A 19757-nucleotide genomic window follows, 5' to 3' on the forward strand; every position below is an offset into this window, starting at 1 on the left:
GCAGGTGTGCACGTAATTAGACAGGGCCAGCTGTGAGCGTGGAAGACACACCCAGTCCCAGACAGACAGGGGAAACAGGACAAACAGACAAATAACACAAAGGAAAAGGGGAATGATAAAAACACTAGGAGAAGACAAAAGGCATATCCTAACACTAGGAGTATCAGATATGGCAAAAAAGACCATCTAAATAATGAATGCAAAAATTATTGCAATATGAAATGAATGCAAACTATATAATAAAACTTAAATATAGAACTGCAGTACATTGCGTACTTGCAACAGTGTCCTGGCAACACACTAGAGAAAACAACAACGTCAATAAAGGGTCAATCACCTTTCCTGATCATTGCTGAAAATCTGTTGTAGATCTCTAGAAAATAAAAATAATAATAGAGGCAGGCCAGTAGCCCTTCAGCTGTCACACTGAAGTCAAGAATCTGCCTTGCTGAGATGTCCTGAAGCAACACTGAATCTCTACCAGCTCTGATCTCCCCAGAGGGGCCAGGCATGACGAAAAATTCCCCACAGGGATCAATAAAATATCACACTGTTAAAAATGAATTCCCTCGAGCTAACAAGACAGCCACTGCTTGTTGATCTAATAATTAATTTGGCCAGGTGTTATCAAAGTTATTGAAAACAAGCAATAACCATTAAGCCTCATGTGCACAGATTAACATTTTAATGATGTGCAACAGTTGTTAGACTCACATTCTGATGCTGCAGCTTAACTGACGAAAGGAGGATGCTTATGATCGTTGCCATGTGTGCAGCTTTGTGTCTTCAAGAGCCATTTGTCAGAGAAGGAAAACTACAACAGTGGGTAAACATTCAATGCTTGTGGGAGGAAAGTGTTATTGACATTTCTGATGGATTCCAAGCACAAAATGCTGCAGCTTCACCTCTTTTACAAAGTCGAGCAGAAAATCTATCTTTGGTCAAATGAATTAATTTGGTCAAATTATATTCCAGCAGTCTTTGATACCGCCTTTCAACAGTGGTTTTAGAACAATTTCCTGACCACATTTGAACCCGTTGAAATTAATTACCCCGTTGATAAATGCCTTGCCCTGCAAATCCGCACCGGGAAGCTCCCATCTTATCTTCTAAACGACACAGCAGTGTAATGGGGTTGAACTGGTGATTCAAACGGAACTGGTTTGAAAGACGAACTTGAACACCCCTTTCTAAAAGATCCCTTGAAGGCAGCCTGGTCCTCTCCAAATGATCAGAAATGACCTATATCACCTGAAAGGCTGGAGGAATTAAAATGTATTAGTCTCTTCTGCAGTGTCCATTCCCTGTGGAGCTGCGGGTATATTCTCCTAACTGAGCTGAGGGCTTCCTTTGTAATGGACTATAACAAAGAGTTATGGATATGAGATGTCGCAGGGATATGACTTGCCATTAAACTGTGTAGCAGTCTATGTCAGGCTTCCTCCTCACCAAAGCTACAAAAGAACAGTGCAAGATAAAGATATGAGGAGTATTAGCTGTCTGAAAGGCTTTCACTTTGTTCCCTTTTCTCTTAAAGGTTGCCCTGCAGCAATTAAGATATTGGGGAAATTTGTGGGGTAAATAAAACTTGAGCAGTGTGATATAGTAAACAGGCGCTTTACCTCAACCTTATTGGCCAGTGTTAAAGTGAGCTACTGTTTGTAATCTAAAGGCCTTCTCTGCCTCTCTGGGGTCTAACAAAAAACTAAGAGGCTGTAAATGAAAAACATTATTTTAACCACTGAAGAAGGACTGCATAATTAACTCAGTATATTACTCGGAACTTGCAGTATTCTCAAGTACTGCTTATTTCATTCACCAGCAATGGCCATTCTGTATTGGCAACACATCCAGAAAGCTTGTGCTGTTCTAGTAGCAGGATTATAAATTGATTCACATTGCATTATGAAACAATATATATATCGTTTAGCGTAATAGTCTTAAACACAGCGGTTCAATCTAAAGGTAATATTCCTAAAAGCTATTTCCTATATCCGTTTTACAATTGCTGGCAGTGGTCAGCAGTGAAATTAAATTAGAGTAAGCACTTTATAGTTACACTCATGGCTCCCCGCGTAAGTGCACAGCAACCCTGTTATGCAGGGCTATACATGCCAAGGATGTGAGCTGATATAGGTATCGTCACTGCATGATTTCATTAACTAATCAGATCCCGCCTTGTTCTTAGTTGATTTGTCCTCCTCTGCTCCAGATCCTTGAAAACATTATCCCTGGAAGATTAGAAGGAATTATGGGTATTTTAGTTGAGCCAGTGGGATGGATTAGTGTTGTGCCACCGCTGTAATAGCACTGGTAGCAGCCCCATTTCGATATGGAGGAAACTAAATGCTAACGAGCCAGGAGCAGGGGAATAGGTTCACGAGAAATGCTGCAATAATGTCAAAACCTTACATCTTGTATTCAGCTCACCTACTTCAGAGCAAGGCTGTAACGTTAAATCTCAAATGGGGAATCTCGCATTTATGGGCGCGACTGATAGCGCACATTGCAGTATGGATGCATTTTTCTTTCAATACTTAAGAGGATGATAAATCTGCAAGCTGGGTCTCACATTTAGCAGGCGTTTGCAACACATAATCTTGGTGCTGATTCTGCTGCTCCCCCTCAAATAAAACATCTCTCTCCTGTAAGCAAACGACTGAGCCTGGCATCGGTATTAACAATCAGATTGCACCTTGAGTTCCTGCAACATACTGTCTGACAGGAGGAGGTGAGACATGACTAAACCTGCTGCACTCCCACTGTGGTGAGGAGGGATGTACCAGAGGCTGGGTGTGGAAAAGCTGCTGAGCCAGTTGAACAATTAATCCCATATCAAATGAGAAATCTGGAACCCCACTATGCCGCCGCATGTGCCGGCAGGTGTGCTTTGCTTCCTGCTGGTACATTTCAGCACAAAATAAAGATGTTATCAAACAGAAAGTGGAATTGCGTCATTGAGTGATTTTTGTAGAGCATGCTGTGTTTTATACAATAAGAGATTGTGAGAGCACACCTGAAAGTTGCCAGTTTCCAACAACACCAACTGCAAAAATCACACTTTACTTGGTAACTTTCCTGACAGAGCAGCAATTAAGACTGTAATAGCACATCAGGGTGTTTCGGTTCCTTCCAGTTCAATCTTGTTGAATGTCTCGAGGTTGTGAGAATTGCAGCAGTGCAAATATCATCAAATGGTGACATTTCAGAAGACAAAGACGCTCCTGTGGTTGCCTGCTTGTGTCGGTGCGCATTTGAAACAGAGAAAACGTAATGTCCGCTTCACTTCAAGGCCACTGATATAAAGCCTGTGTTGTTTAAAGCTGCCATCCACCATATCTGTATATCTCCTTGATTGCTGCTGTGTGAGAAGAGACTATATGAATCCTGATCAGTCACTGACTTCAGCAGGGAAGAATTGGTGTCTCTTGTCTGATTAACATTTGTTTTTCCTTTTTCTTCTCATCTCCAGCACGCAGAGGTATTGTATTGATCTGTACTTAACCTGATTTCTAATAAAACAAGGCGTCCAGCTAGTTTCCCCAGTGTCACCACCACTATCACACAAGAATGTGTGTGTTGTTCAGTGGCCAGCCATTGATCAGTCCTTTAGGGGATTTCACCTGTTTCTTCCTCGTCTCAGTGGTAGCTTGGATCGTCCTCTGCCTTGTGCTCTAATGACCCTCCAGGTCTTACATGCTGCTAATGAGCTGATGGATCAGTGCATCGATCCAAGTGCCGCAGTCTACGAACGGCCAATTACCTCAAGTAAACAGTGTAGAAACCTGCTCTGAGCACAGCCAGGAGAGCAAAGTACAATGGAGTTCAGGGAAAAAATGTAGATAGCAGGGGGAAAGTGGTGGAGTGTAGAACGTGTTATGCAATTCAAATTGTATTGTGTCACACTGTGGTTCTGTTTTTTGCAGTTTGTCACCATGAATATCAAGTAGGGAAAAATAAAATAACAAGTCGATGAAATACTGTTTTGCAAGCAAGGCAGACAAACTAAACAATAGTCCCACACACACTGCACTTACTGCTCCACACAAAGAAACCTGGTACCTGTGGCTCTCTCTCAATGCCTCCTTGCCCTTCCTCCAAGAAATCACACCCCGAGGAGACATCCTGGGCTTGCATTCAATCAGAACATCGCCACCCTGTCGGGCCAGAGTCTGGGCCTTCAACAAGTTCTGGGAGAAGTCTGGAGCAATGGCTGTTAGGAAGAGTGGAAGGAGAGGAAAGTAAGTATTGTGAGGCAGGCAGAAGAAAAAAACAGGTTTAATTTACTGTCGGAGGAGACCAAGGAGCAAAGGGGGGAGAGCTATTGAGGAAATGAGAGCGGAGGTGCATCCTGAAAACATTCAGGTCACTCCATCCATTAGGTGGGTCAGCTCTAACATCCTTTTCTTTCTACACACATTGTTTGCACACACGCAGAGGGACTGACATGCACACGTAAATGCAGGAGAACAGACACGGTACGTAATTTCTAAGAGGACAACGTATTTGAAAGAAGGTGGGTTTTCCAATTCCATGAATTTTCCTTAGGAAGACATTATGCATTAAGAATGAAGCTGAGAGGCTCTGAAGCAAAAATGAGAGAATGTAAAATGAGAGGGAGGTTTTGTTGCTGCTCCTTCAGGCCTTAATTACTAAGGCGCCGTCGTCTGGAGCTGCTTTGTATGCGCACTGACTCAGCAGAAAGCTCCTCAAAGTGAACACGCAGCCTGGCGCCACTGACATGGCTGAGCACCTGCCAGCGCATGCCGGTGCATGTGCATACACAACAGTACACACAATGATACACATGCATTCATGCGCATGTCGCACCTCACAATTATTCCTTGACAGTAAGTGTGAAATGCCGCTTTCCTCCATTATTTGTCTTACTTGTCTCCTCATAACACGTGGATTTATATCTTATCTTAAAGCCAGAGTTGGAGGAGTTGACAATAAAATGTCTTTATTCTCCTGTATATAAAATTAATGTAGCAATGTACTATTTGTTTTTAAACAGACCCTCTTGTTGGTTGTTGTGGGTTACATTTTTTACGACTGCATCTAAAAGGATGAAAACTAGAAGAGTTTAGTAATATTAAAACTATACATCAAAGTTTAAGTCTCGCTTTTTATTTCATAACTGACTGTTCATGGATCCGTCAAACAAAAAATGTACAATTATTACTTTATTCGATGCACGGTATGTAACCTCAGCCGCGTGGTATGTAATGTCTCTCAGCCAAAGCAATAACAAAAGATGGAGTGTGATGACATCGTGAAGTAGCATGGGATCATGGGAGTTGTTGTCTCTGTTAAATAACCACCACTGCCCATGAAAATCATTTTATTTGTTTTGCAAATTTGGTATTTTTCAATTTTGGCGTTCTGTTCAGGATGTCACCTTAGCGGCATGATGTGCATTTTTCTAAATTTTCTGGCATCTTACAGACAAAATGTTAAAAATGTTAGCTGCAGCCCTAACTGTAGGTCCATAGATATGTCGTGTACGACACAAATGGGCTCCTTTCTCTGCAGTAACAGTAGTGTTAGTAAAAGAAGTACAAAGTGCATTTGTTTTGGTCTTAATCCTAAGCAGGTGCAGTGTCAGATAAGTCTAATAACGTCTAATACAGAACAGGATATGATTGTGGAGAGGTGCACATTTACAACCCTGATTCCAAAAAAGTTGGGCTCTGTGTATAACATGAATAAAACAGACTGTGATAACTTGCTAATCCTTTTTGACATATACTCAATTGAAAACAGTACAAAACTGTTTTATTTACACAGTGTCACAACTTTTTTAGAATCAGGGTTGTAGTAAATAATGAAGAATGCAAAAGTTGTTTGTCATGTCCAAGCTCTCCACTCAACTCCACTTGTTAACCTGATTCAAATCCACATACTGGACCTACAGTAGACACTAAAACCTGCTCAGAGGCTCTGTGAGTTCTGCAGCTTCAACCCCACCTGCATATATGCAGTGACTTTGTGTCGAACTGCCAATCAGAATTACATATGTTAGTAAACACAAGCATCTAAAGCTGCTGTTTCAGGAAGTGAAGTGGCTTTGACAGACTCCTCATACTTTATTTCACTAATGCCATTGTGTCAAACTGCCACAGCAAAGTGCTGTGAGTGTTAATACAAGGATATAAACAAGGTCTTTTTTCATAACCTGCTAATATAAAATACCTCACAGAGTTTGCAAGGAAAGTCTGCACTTAATCTCTAAAATAGTAAGCAAGATGTTTGGAAGCAAATGCCTAGATGTACTGAATTCACAGCACGTCTTGCCCAGATAGTCACAGCATCTTAACCTGTCATGTCACTTGTAGCTGTTCGTTTGACTGCATGTTGCCAACAACCCGTCTGCATCCAATCTCCTGTGTCATGTGTTATCTAAACTGCGACAGGAGGTTCATCTTCCATAATTAGATTCCCTTTCCTTCAAAACAGACAGACACTTGTGATACAGGAATGTCACTGGAGACCTTCTGGTGAAATATGTACAGTGACAAGAAAACTGTTATATGTAAATCAAAACTAGACCTAAAATCTATTAATTGACAGTTAGTAGCAAATTATGACAACAGACAAGTGAAATTTAATTTTCATTGCAAGAAACAAGGAGTAAGTGGACACGGTTCGCTTCCATCACAGTCAATATGGCCAGCTGGTGTTTACAGGGTCTCCAGTCAGAATAATCAAATCTATAATGAAAAAGGCCTTTAAAATTACAAACTGTGAGACTAAATGTAATAATATGAAACACAGCACTGAGGGAAAGACAATCAAGAGATTGTTTTCTTTACTTAAATAATATTACATATAACTAACACAGCAAAGCACTGCCCTTATCCTCTGCTGTTTGCAGAGTAAACAACTGCTAATCCCCCAGTAAACCAGTCATTTCTACTTTCCCAGCTGAGGGCTGACCAGCATCCAATGTGGTCACTTGATTATGTGAGCAGAATTTGGGTGCACTTCGGGACAAATCACTGGTGGAAGAACTGTAGGCACGAACGTTTTTTCCACAGTCTGCCCAATACAGAGGCAAGAACAGTAACTGCTTGTAATGTGCTTAACTGCAATAGAAGGGGAAGTTGGGTTTGTGTGTTATACAGCCTTTGTTGCGAATAATTGTTCATACAAGAAAATAGAAAAAAGCAACAATAAGAAACAAGCGTAATGATGATGAAATGATGTTAATGTAAAATTATCCTGGTGGTCTAGCTGGCAAATGTTCGGCCAATGCGACCGTGGGTGTAGGAGATGTGGCTACAAACATGGACCCTTAATCATAGCGCCTCCACCGGGCAGAGTGGTGTCACATCTAGTTCATGTTTGGACTTACCGATAACTCTGAGCTCAGCGTTGGTGAAGATTCGGCCATGCTTGTTCTCTGCCACACACTGGTACATGCCGATGTCGGCCAGATTCAAGCTGCTGATCGTCAGCACTCCATTATTTGCCTGAACCCTGTCCTGCTAAAGACACACATACACAAGACACACATGCAGATACACACATGATTCAAAATTGAATCTGCTGTGCTAACGTGACAACAAACACCGAACAGGTTTAGACAAGGCGAACAGTCAGCAGGGGGCTTGAGTGGATGCCTCAGGTGCAAAAATATGTCCCAACAGAGTCCAAGGTTTACATCCAGTCAAGACCTCCCATGTGCTGGGACCACTGTATGCCCCTTGAAGTACTTAGACCCCTGGTTAATCAATATGTAATGAAAGTACTGTTATCAACATCATATTGTGTCTCCCATTTGTCCCATGTCCATGCTAATGCTTACAGCTACAGTAATTGATTTTTCTAGACACTTAAGAGGAAGAGGAACAAAAAGGTGGAAAAAAACCCACATGCTCGATATGTTATGGCACATTATTGCCATATAAACCTGTCAAGTGCATGTGTCAAACACATAGAAACATTATCCTTCATTTGGAGTCATGTTTGTGGCCATCGAAGTTCAATATTCACCATCTTTTATCTCTTTGTTCTCCACTAAGAAAGATATCTGGGTTTGCCGCCAGTCGCTAACTGTGCTACTGCTGGGCGGTGGTGTACAGTGGGTAATAATTCCCTGTGGATTTGTCACTGCAGTAACCCCTCTCACATTACATGCAATCATTTGATCGACTGTTAATATAAAAATATTGATTAGTGGAGGTACAAGAGACAGGAAGATGAAACCCTCAGACCATGCTAACAGTTTACAGTAACTGGCCTGAAATTCCTTCAGCAAATCTGATGTTCATCCCTGAAAGGACTGACACCTGTTTATATTACAATACCATTATACAAAGACAGCACAGAGGAAGGATATTCGAGCGAAGGTTTTCTACGTGAGCATTTGAATTCCACAAGCCAGTTAGCAGCTACTATGCTTGTTTTTATATTTTTTGGATAATGACAGCAATTACATAGAAATTACAGTGGTGGCACAAAGGTTGACTTGTTTGATTGTCTAAAAAAGTACTCAGCAAACCAACAATATTACTACCATTACTTTCTTAATGTAGTACACTGGGTTTCATTCTACTCTTTAGAGAAATCTCGTTAGTGTGTAGTTTACTGTATTTTTAATAGTTTCTAGCATTATTGTTCTGCTGTTGCCTATAGTACAACAAAATGGATTAAAAACAGTGATAAAATGTCACCGTAATTTGTTGTATTATGTCTTGTCTGGAGCAGCATCTGGAACATTTACCTTAATTTGATTAACCTAACATTCATGGTTAATTTGGCACTCTTAACAACCATTAAACATAGCAACATCTCTTTTTTTGTTGACTACAAACTCTTTATGTAAGAAATGCGTAAGATATCTTTGAAGAAAAGCGTCTAAACAGTCCAATTAGCGCCACAGCCGAATCACATACTATGTGTTAATATTAGAATGCCGGACTAAAACCGCTTTGAGGTGGGTAATTAGGGCTATCTATGGACATTTTAAGTACCACGACACCAACTGTGTTCATTCTGATGAATGGCCTGATCTAATTCAAGCTTTAGCCACACTTTTTCTCTCCTCAGGGGGTTGATAATTGAAACACTGCTAATTTTCTGAGGTCTTAATAGGCCTGCGGTGACTTGATGTAACCCCCCTCTGCTTAACATAGAACTGAGACATTATGAAACGGTGGTTGAAATCAAACCTCTGAGGAATTACTTAAGAATAATCTGCAGGATGTAGGCTATTTTGTATTCCTGAAAGTATCATGGAGTGTTTGGTGGCAGAGAAAAAAGAAATCCTTGTGTAAAAGCAAATAGATGCAATTTTAGAAACACCGATACAGAGTGCAGGTAGTAATAACAACACCTGAAGTTCTTCTCTTCCAACTGTTCCTTTTCACCTTCACGAGGTTTGGCACTTCTTTCTGATCCCTTTTTATAGTTGTGTCAATTTAAGTGTGGCAGCACTCATTGTTCTTGCCCTTGATCTTTCCCACTGAGTGTAGCTGGACCTTTTAATGTCACTGACAAAGTAGTCCAGAGGGTCCTGCCGCCAGTCTGCCTGTCGTCTGGAATCATTACAGCACTGCCACTTGAAAAGACAAGGACTGTCCCTTAACATCAGTAAGTGACACTGCTGAGGATCTTCAAACAGGGCTCTTTCTGAGGTCCAGTAACACAATGGACACATGGCTGACCTGGCGCTAAAGCCACCGCCAGAGGGGGTCCTGGGTGAGGATGGATGCAGCAGTTTCCAAGTGGAACACAACGGGTCCTAGGGTTTTTGGCCAGGACTGGCTGGCTGCTTATATGTGTGTTCAAGGGGAAAAGGATGACAGAGAGGGAGAGCGAGGAACAAAAAGAGAGAGAGACAGAGAGAGCCACAGCGATTTGAATAGACGATAGATGGTTCTTTTTAGGTTACACAGTGCAAGGGCCCAGGGGGATGAAAGGGATCTGTGTAAGTGCATGGGTCGGTGCCACACTACACTATTCTGTACCCACTGCCCTGTTAAAAAACCCTGACACTCAGTCGTGGCTCTATCATAATCTCTTTAGCACTGGAGACAAACAGTGGCATTCATCTGCTTTATAACCATCATTAATTATGCTTGGCTCTTCTCTGATACCGGCACTGCTTCATGGATGCTCTGTTGTATGCCAGTAATGATCTTGTTCCTGATTGGATTAGATGCACTGGGTGTGCACTACAACAACAGAAGTCCTCAGAGGGCAGGTCTCTGACTTTGGAGGTGGAGGGTAGGAAAATCCCAAAACCACACAGTCGTGTATGTAACTAAAAGGGGAACTGGTGGTGGAGTGGAAAAATACAAGCATGAGGGGGTCCTTGTTTCTACGGGTGACATTTTGAAGTGACAGCCCCACTCTGCGCCATTTAAATCCTTGGAGGTTACCCAAAATGAGGTGGAGAGAGAAAAAAGTGGGAGGATAAAGGCTTGAAAGAGAGCATAAGAAAGAGAAAGAGAGCACCGAAAATACTGAGATAAAGTGAGAGAGACGAGGAGGACTGATCCATTCTAATGAGGAATAACAAATGGCCCCCTTGGCCTTCCTCTCCTTCTCCTTCTCTCTCTACATCGCTGACCTTTGGGTTTGGAAATTGATTTACTGTTGCCGCTGTTGACGGTGGCATTTTGAAAATGGTAACACCCACCCTCATTAATATAGCCACATGTACAGAGAATATGTTACCTTGGCCACCTACCAAAGGAATTTTTACAATGCTATTTACAAATCAATACCGGAGATGCACAGGTGGAGTGATAAGGGTTTCCTGTGGTTAAGGATGTGAGGCAAATAGAGGAAGCAACCTTTGTCAGCCCTTCACAATCAACAAATAACATGACAGAGAGAGGAAATGTTTGTGGCCTATTTATACAGATTAAAATTTGACTTGCTTACTTATTTGTCATAATGGCAAACCATTCAGAGAGCAAAAGTCCGTAATCTTCCACACTGCATGTGCATTGTGATTCAGTGGCACAATTAATGTGCCCCAGATTTCAGACATTATCTCAGCACTCAGTCCAAGTAACAGAAAAATAAAATCCACCTGCCCCATTTAAAGACATGTCCAACAGAACAGCAACAGTCTGGGGTTGGGCTCATTACCCAATCCAAACACTATCAGTGACTGTGATTCACTGGAGCCGTTCTTTGTAGGCAGAAAGTGCACTCACTCCAGCAGCACAATAACATAAAACAAGGCAAATTGCCTAAATGTGAAATGTATTTTGGATGATAAGGCATTTTTCACCCTCCCCAGAGAGAAGAGACTTAATGATAAAATTGAGAGTAGCAGATAGGAGAGATTGAGCGCTGAATTGTCGACAGAGTCCCTGGTTGATGACAGGCAGAAAATGGCATCACTTTGGCGTCTTTGCAAAACACATACAAACAACCTCCCCCAACACACACACACACACACACACACACACACACACACACACACACACACACACACACACTTTGATGCCAAATTTAGTCCCAGGCAAATACAGCCATTTCAAAGTGACATGTTCTTGCCAAGTACAAGCCTATGAGTTGGAACCATTATTTGCTTCTAAGCAAAATGAAACAAAAAAAAAAAAAAAACAGTGCATCCTTTAACCAAGATGGTTCTAAATCTACTGTAATCTTGTCATCTTTCATCTCACACATTAAATTACGTTTATCTTCACCACTTCAACTGCCGAGGGGCTGTTATAATGAAAATAATATTGACTCCCTGCTAACAATAACAAAACTATTTCAATGGAGCCTTGCAGCTTTCAGAAGTCTTAATGTGTTTGTTGTCCAAAGAATGTTGCACACGATCATAAGATTGGGTGTTGATTAAAGTTGAAAAGGGCAAATTAATATTTTTTATCTTCTTTCTCATACCACAGGTCTCATGGACCCAAAATGTACAATAAACAAACGGCATGTGTATTTTTTTTGGATGACTAACATGGTGATTTCTTGGGTTAAATGTGGATGACAGTGATGATGGGGTGAAGCTTTGCCAGCACATGATTTGCACAAACATAATTTGGACTTGCCGTCTGGTTTGGAAATACAGTCAGTATCTGATTATTCTACCAAACATTCCTGGCACTGCCGTTTTTTTGGTCCTATTTTGTTTTTGTCATTAGAAGCAATTAAAAAAACAGATCAAGAAAAATTTTACCTCCATCTGGTCCAGAGGCTCTCCGTTCTTCAGCCAGCGGTACGAGGGTTTGGGCTTCGCACTGGCTTTGCATTCCCACACCAGAGTGTCATCAATGGTCTTCTGAACATCCTGAGGCTTCTCAGTCAAGTGAGGTGCAGCTGCGATTTCACATATCACACACTTTAAATGAGCACTTTACCTTGACACAAATGTCTGAGCATTACAAGCGTGAAACAGTTTCAGAATTAATCAATGAACCAACCAAGCAGGCATTTAGCTCATTAAGGAAGCATCCAAGGGCACAAATCATAAATCCACTTCCAATTAACCTAAAGCTCACCTCTACTTGAAAAATATATAAATGAAAACAACTGTGTAAGCTTAACATGAGGAAGGATCAATAATTCATGGTTGAAATCATTCACTGTGAGGTTAAAAGCTAAAAGATACCTACTGGTTTGCTGCAACCAGTTTGAATCAGCTATAGTGATGCAGATCTTTTGCAAGAAACAGGTTTACAGACCACAGTATATATCATGCAATGCTTACAATGGATAGGCTGTCATTCTTTTTCAGTATTGCAGTTAATAACACAGCTGATATTCCCATTTTGTCCTCTGAAACATTTGAAATCCATAGAAAAAATGCCTCTGTATTTATGATGGTGGTCCTGGTGTCACATAAATGACTAGCACCTTATCTCTGGCGACAGTGTAAGAAGATTTATGGCCCTTGTGAATCACCCACATAAATACAGGACGCCCTTCCAGGGTCAAGGGGAACGAGGTAGTTGAGTGAGTCTGTCAGCTTGCCTCGCTGTTTTACTTTGATAGAGTAATAATAATAATAATAATAATAAAACAATTAAATGTTCTCAGTTGAAATGGTCTTGTGACTTATTTCTCTCCAGAGACACAGCTGTAACTCCACAGCTGTTGAAGCTGGAACAGTTTCCACAATACATTCAGTGTCAAGGACCTTTTAGCAGGGCAAACACTCACTCACACACAGGGATTTAAACCAATGTTTTTTCATACAAAATACAGACTCTTCTCTCACTAGGTCATAATGCGGCTATGAGTGCTATGTGTGATCTGTTAATATCAGTCATGACTGTTGCTTGGATTGGTAATCAAAAGGAAGCTGAGTGTCGTATCCTGTACGGAACAGCCGGTGTTTAGAAACCGTGTTCCTGCCAACTTAGAAGGCAAAATCATGAAAACTATAGATGAAAGGAAAAAATGTCTGCAAGCGTGAGGACAACAGTGTGTTTCACAACGAATGAAGGTGCTTCTTGCTGATTACTTCACTTTGTGTTCCCTATCTTTGGTAACAGTGAGGAATGTATTGACTGAAGTGCATTTTACTTGGTAAGAAGACTCATTCATGTAATATTTAAAAAGCTTACAGAGAGGAAATGTTTGGCAGCCCCATATGAGAGCTGAGATAATATTTTGTTATCAAAAAACAAGCTGTCTTTAAGCTCTTTTTGTGAGAAGAAAATGCATAATAAATATATTTGGATATGAGCAAGCAGCACTGAATTAAAAATACACAAATACCGCATGACATCCTGTTAACATTATTACAAATTAGACCATCAGAGATAACATAACGGAAGGGAAGAAATGATGCAAGCTATGCTCAGTCAATCTGATTGTCCCTTCAAATGCTAAACTGTGATCTAATTTCATACATCCCCTGGAACTACAGAAGGACAATTAAGTGGGAAATCGAAAGAGAGGCCACCCCTTATTGTTCCTGCGCTCGCATTGGTTGGGTGTCGCAAACACCACATCCCTTTATTGATTCTCCTATTCTTCCATAGAGTTGATGGATGTCTCACAAGCTTCTGTCTATGGGAGTTTAAAATGAGATTACAGATTTTTATCACCTGGCGGCCGGCCAGTCTGCGAGGCTTTGAGACGAGACAGGACTTAAATCTTACAAGGAGAAACATGACCGCATGACTACAGCAGGGAAAATGTACAGAGGCCATGCAGCGTAGTACCACGACAGCGGCAGTGACAAGCTGTTGAAAAAGTTATGACCTTGCTCACAAAATGACCATAACATGATCACCCCATTTTCCATAGTTTTAGGACCTCTAAGCCGTCAAGGCCCAGTGCTGTGATGCTATACTGCTCCATGAACAGGCGCTTCTCTTTAAAGTAAAGCATGTTTAATTCTCAGCCTACCTACAGGTACCGTGAGCACTTCATCGTACCCACAGGTGCCGCAAAAACCCTGTATTATCATATCAAAGGCATCTTCCTTCACAGGAAAGAAAAATCTGGATTTGATGATTTCAGTCAAGCACATCCCTACAGGGCTTTGTGGGCAGACATCATCAATGCATAAACTGCAAAATAATGGAGAGAGAAACCATAAAAATCCTTCATCAAGGGCCATTAAAAGCTTTCTCAGAATATGGGCCCTAAGTCCAGTGTTGGTGAGGGAAAAATCACCTCTCCCTGAAAGGTGGTATAAATCTGTGTGCTACGGTCCCGTGTTAGCCGCTGGCACAATAAAGAGCTTGTCAGAAATGAACTACTGGTAATAGGTTAATTTATTACCACATTCCACTATATGATGCAGTTATATATGGGTTCTAATAAAAGCTACAGATTGCATGACAAGAAATGAAACTTTTTTTCAGACTCACAACAAAGCTACACTTTTATTCTGCAAGAGTTTCAATCAGGCTCAGCAGTAGTGAACCTCTGAGACCATGAATCAGTGGGTAGAAGATTTGGTAAATGTCTATAAATGTACAAGATATGTTAGGAAGACTGACAGGCTGAAAGCATACGACGTGTTTTGTTCCCAAAACAAGAGGTGTGAAGCAAGATACGCTTTAGATCAAAGTCAGTGAAAGGCATCCTACTACTCACCATAGAAAGACAGCTTTCCTTTAACAGAGTTTCTTCCTCTGCTGTTTTCAGCCACACATTCATATATCCCCGCATCCTCCTGCTGGAAGTAAGGGATCTCTAAAACTCCGCTGGCTTTATTTATGTCCACTTTCCTGCCAAAAGAGGCTCCATCCACTCTTCTCCAGCTGATAGTTGGCACTGGGCTAAAGGCGTGAAAATATAACACACAGCAAGGCAGCAAAATGAAAAATACTCCTGAAGATCATTTTATCTAGGGATTTAGCTTAGTCAAAGAGAAGTAGACGATACCAATGAAAACTGAAAAACACTAAGAGTGTGCCAATGTTTAATTAATCTGAAACATCAACTGGTGTGTGATTCTTCTTGGTGTATTCTGGGTGTACAACACAAGAAGGAATCATTAAAAGGTGAAATCTTCTGCTCTCAAAATCACTGCATGGAGTCCTCACACATTACCATACAGCTTTGATTGGTACAGTAAACAATTAGTAGTGTAGTTACAACTGTGGTATAATATTACACAGCGGGACGTACTTTCCAAGTGCAAAACACTCCAGTTTGACAGTTGAGCTCTTAGCAACGGGGACGACTTCAGGGAACTGAACTTCGATCTTTGGCTCGTATTCACCCATCACACCTGGAGTTATAAAGAGAAATATAGAGATGATGCCACGGTTTTCTTAAGGGAATTCTTTCAGCTAAAGGCCTGAAAAGGTCAGAAAGAAGAAACTAAATCAAAACAAAGTTAAGGTCATGACTGCCTTAGCGTAAAGAAAATGTAACACTATGTCATGGGGCTGAGGGGAAAACATCAAAATGCCGTTTTTCTGACCACTATTGGGACTCTGGTTTGATAATTAAAAACCTATCTTGTTTCCACATGAGAAGAATCAGATGAAATGAAACAGTTGCTTGTTGCCTTGTGAGGTTGACACCTCTCAGCTTCTCTTTTGCAAACCAGTCAGACAGATCAGCACAGTCTATTTTCTATCATTCCAAATTTCATAACGGGAGCATGACCAGAAAAGCTTCATTTTGCAAGCCAAGTCACTGACATCAATGAGGTGCAGATGACTAAATTTGCCAGCAATAGTTAGCTCACAGCCAGCAAAATCGATGGTCACCAGCTAACACTTTGACTCCTTATAAGTTTCAAGTTCAAAACAAAAGAAATACATCACTCTGCATCTACTTTGTACTATATATATATATAGTAAATAGAGTAAAACTCTCCTACCATCAACCCGCAGCACTAGAGGAGTTGGTGGCCCTTGAACGCTGCTTTTGGTGACTGTGTTGGTAACTACACAAGTGTAGTTGCCCACATCAGAGGCTTCCACTTTGGCAATGTAGAGGTTGCCTGTCTTTTGGGACACAAATCGCCGTGTGTCCTGGATGACGAATGATGGGTACTCATTGAAGATCCATGTGAAGGTAAGTTCTGTGAAAGAAGTCAGAGATGTGAGACACATCAGGCACCAGTCAGAAGCAGATACTGTATTTATACATCATCTATACTCATGTACAGATAACGTGTTCTACATCAGCAGTCTCATCACTTCAGTGTGAGTGGATGCCTTCAGGGATAAAGCAATTAGTGGAGTGGACTGAGTGCCAGCCGTCCATGATTAAAAACACAATTTATAATTGAAGAGCAATTACTCTTATTCACTGCTGGATAAATGCCCATAATATGAAAAAAGTTTCACAGGTTCAGTATGTTGGAGTGATGATGCTAAGAGTACAAATGACTGACTCACGGCAGGTATTTCTGCCGTGTTTATGCTTGACTTTTAGCTGAAATTCTCCTGACAGCAACCAATAAATCAAATGCTCTTTATTCAGCCTGAATGAAATCACTGGATGGCCGACCTGCGTGCTTCTGCCTTTGCACTCATTGCACATGGCCGGGGTCTTCCAAAGGCTGGGCGGATATATTGCTAAAGATATGGCGAGCAAGTTACACAAGAAAGACAGAAAGTGCAGCCAAAATTTGCTGGTGCTAACATGCCAGCTTGACAGCTGTGAGTGCAAACGGCAGCTATGTCCATTGTTTACATTCATTGTGATGTTTGGAGTTTTTTTTTCCTTGTGAATAAGACATGAGGTAGTTGGATGCAGTTAGCGATGACAGTGATGTGCTGCTCTCCAGCAGACACCCCCTGAGCCATCAGACTCTCGTTCAGCAGCTAACCCAGAGGCACAAAGCACACACCCACAGCAGTGAGCAGTAACATTCATAACGGCTATTTTGCTTGTGTATCAATGATTATGACGTTTAACAGAGCTGTGTATAAATGTATTTATTAAAAGAACAAGTCGTCCCATTACTACTTTTCTTCCCAACACTCTCTCATGAGTAGTACTTTGAGGCAGTCCTTAATGTGGTTTGGGGAGTGGCTTTGGAGGGAGGTCTGAAGGTTGGATCCTTTCCAACTCTTGCTGGTTTCTCCAATGTTCCCAAGCCCAGCTTTAAGTGCCATCTGCTACAGTAGTGCTGCTCAGCGACGTCAGGTTAACTGCTCTGCCTGCTCATTCATTTCAATGAGACCACTACATTTGTACGGTGGGGGACCTGAAGCAGAAGGCTCCAGCAGAACAGCTGAACCTGGCTCAACATTCGTTTAAATACACTGCACTGACCAATCATGAACATGGCTGCATGAATGAAAGGAAAGAAAAATAAGTTGTGGTAGTTGTAACTTTCCAGAGATGTAAAAGGATGTATCGCTCAAACCAGCTTTCTTGGATCATATTTCATCTTCTCTCCGGTACCTGAAGCACCACGCCCCCACCGAGGCAGTCCTTCACAGTATTTAGTCTGCAGACGGCCAAGGGCTGTAGTTGTTCTGGCAAAATTTCCATGTTAATGTGAGGAGAGTGTTACATTTGTACTATGAAAACTCATCCAGTGTAAATGAGTCTTAAAATAATTGTATTATCATAACCACATTAAATTATGCCTTGGTTTATTTCATTTCACATCCTTTAGTCAATCTTCTTTTTCATACCTCTTCTTCATACCTCATACCTCCTTGATATATATATGTACATACACACACACACACACACACACACATATATATATATTTATTTATTTTTAAATGCATTTAAAAACACAGACACAGTCGTTCTCCCTTTGTGGCTGTCATGTGGCAGCGGAGGACCTTAAATCAACCTTTATGCTGCAGATCGTGCATAAAAACTGTATAATGCCCAATAAAACCAATGTACTACATATCATGTTTTTCAGTATGGTACCACCTAGTCTACTATTCATCATCCATGATAACAAGCTTCTGGGAAAGACTCCCAGTACTCCCAACCAAATGGAGTGCAGTCAGAGAGGCTTTGCACTAACAATCAGCAGCATTATAAAAAGGAATGATGGTGTTTTGACATATTGACACAACGACAGATTGCTCTGGACCATATTGCATCCCTGTCCCAAAAGCAATCTTGGCCGTTGGTAAGAAACTTGTCTAAGCGATGACTCTGCATTACAGTACAGGAAATAATTGAGACGTCAGTCGGACACTCATCTACTGACTCAGTATTCTTCACTCCTGCTCTTTAGGGGGCAAGAAGATGTGTGGGCTTTGACATATTACTGCAAACCCTGCAAATCACGACGTGACGTAGAATCTTGAGAACTTGTGAGGGGCATATGAGGATGCTCCCTTCTATCAAGTACAGACCAGAGTGGGTGTTTCTACGTGGGTTGGACTGGCAGTCGACAACCTGACCTTGTGATCATCCCAAGAACACAACATGAGGTTGAAACTTGGACCACACAGTAATCACATCTGTCTGTCTGTTGTGTGCCAATGATGTCAATGTTTCCTGCTGTCCAATGGGCCACATTTTGAAAGTTAGAATGTATATGAACTTCATGCTACATAACATCTCACCCTGCTGTTAGCTTTATATGTCTGCTAACAATTCGGCTACTGACAGATGTGTGTTGGCATTAAAGGAATAGTTTGACATTTTGGGAAGCACACTTATATGTGTTGTTGCGGAGAGTTACATAGGAAGGTCGATACCAATCTTATGCCTGTACAATAAATATGAAGCAACAACCAGGAGATGGTAATTTTAACTTAGCTTAAAGACAGGAAACAGGGGGAAGCAGCTAGCCTGGCTTTGTCCAAAGGTAAAAAGTCAAACAAAAACTGTAAATAAAAAAAAAAAAAAAAAAAGTTGTGATAAAAATGACCGAAAAAAAAATGTCAATTTGCAGTTTAACAGGGGATTATACCTTAAACTAGTTTTAGGTCAGTAGCGTTGACTTCCTGGATTCTTGCCAACAAGAAACTTATATTGAATTATTATTTTTCAATTATTTGTTTTTCACTTCAAGTGTTGCACAAATGTAACAAACAAGACATAAGACACCAACTAGTGACCTTTGAAGGAGTTTCTTAAAGCATTACCACCATCTGCTGAACTGTCCTTTGAGCCATCTATTCCAGCATTGCCATGGCATGTGTGCAAAGACACAAGACAGAAATGTTCCTGAACGTAGCTACATGTGTGAATAGTGAAAATCACTAGTGGTGCAAGAAAGGTTATTCCAGTAATTTAGCAGGAACTATGTGTGAAAGAGGTTATGAACTGATTTGAGGCAAGTAATAATAGGAATTGCGTTTTGATTTCAATGTATATCTCTTGTGGTTTTACCGCACATGAACTAGCCATCGTGGCTCCAAGAC

General features: G+C 41.1%; 1 protein-coding gene across 4 annotated transcripts in view; it reads right to left on the reverse strand.

Annotated features, from left to right (window-relative positions):
• Positions 1–19757, reverse strand: part of cntn3a.1 (contactin 3a, tandem duplicate 1) — a 74549-nt gene that overhangs the window by 18189 nt on the left and 36603 nt on the right. For 2 of the 4 annotated variants that reach the window (XR_013077719.1, XM_076741153.1), the window contains 6 exons: positions 16280–16483; positions 15577–15679; positions 15040–15224; positions 12164–12303; positions 7358–7490; positions 4063–4213 (listed from right to left, as the gene is read on the reverse strand). Coding sequence is in view for 3 of the 4 variants with exons in the window: in XM_076741153.1 (XP_076597268.1) it covers positions 4063–4213; positions 7358–7490; positions 12164–12303; positions 15040–15224; positions 15577–15679; positions 16280–16483 (916 nt within the window). In the remaining variant the exon portion in view is untranslated. The remainder of the gene's footprint in view (positions 1–4062; positions 4214–7357; positions 7491–12163; positions 12304–15039; positions 15225–15576; positions 15680–16279; positions 16484–19757) is intronic. The other 2 variants (XM_076741154.1, XM_076741155.1) reach the window with 1 other exon arrangement.

The sequence above is a fragment of the Chaetodon auriga genome, chromosome 10 (genome assembly GCF_051107435.1).
Source record: "Chaetodon auriga isolate fChaAug3 chromosome 10, fChaAug3.hap1, whole genome shotgun sequence".
In the NCBI taxonomy this organism is placed as follows: Eukaryota; Metazoa; Chordata; class Actinopteri; order Chaetodontiformes; family Chaetodontidae; genus Chaetodon; species Chaetodon auriga.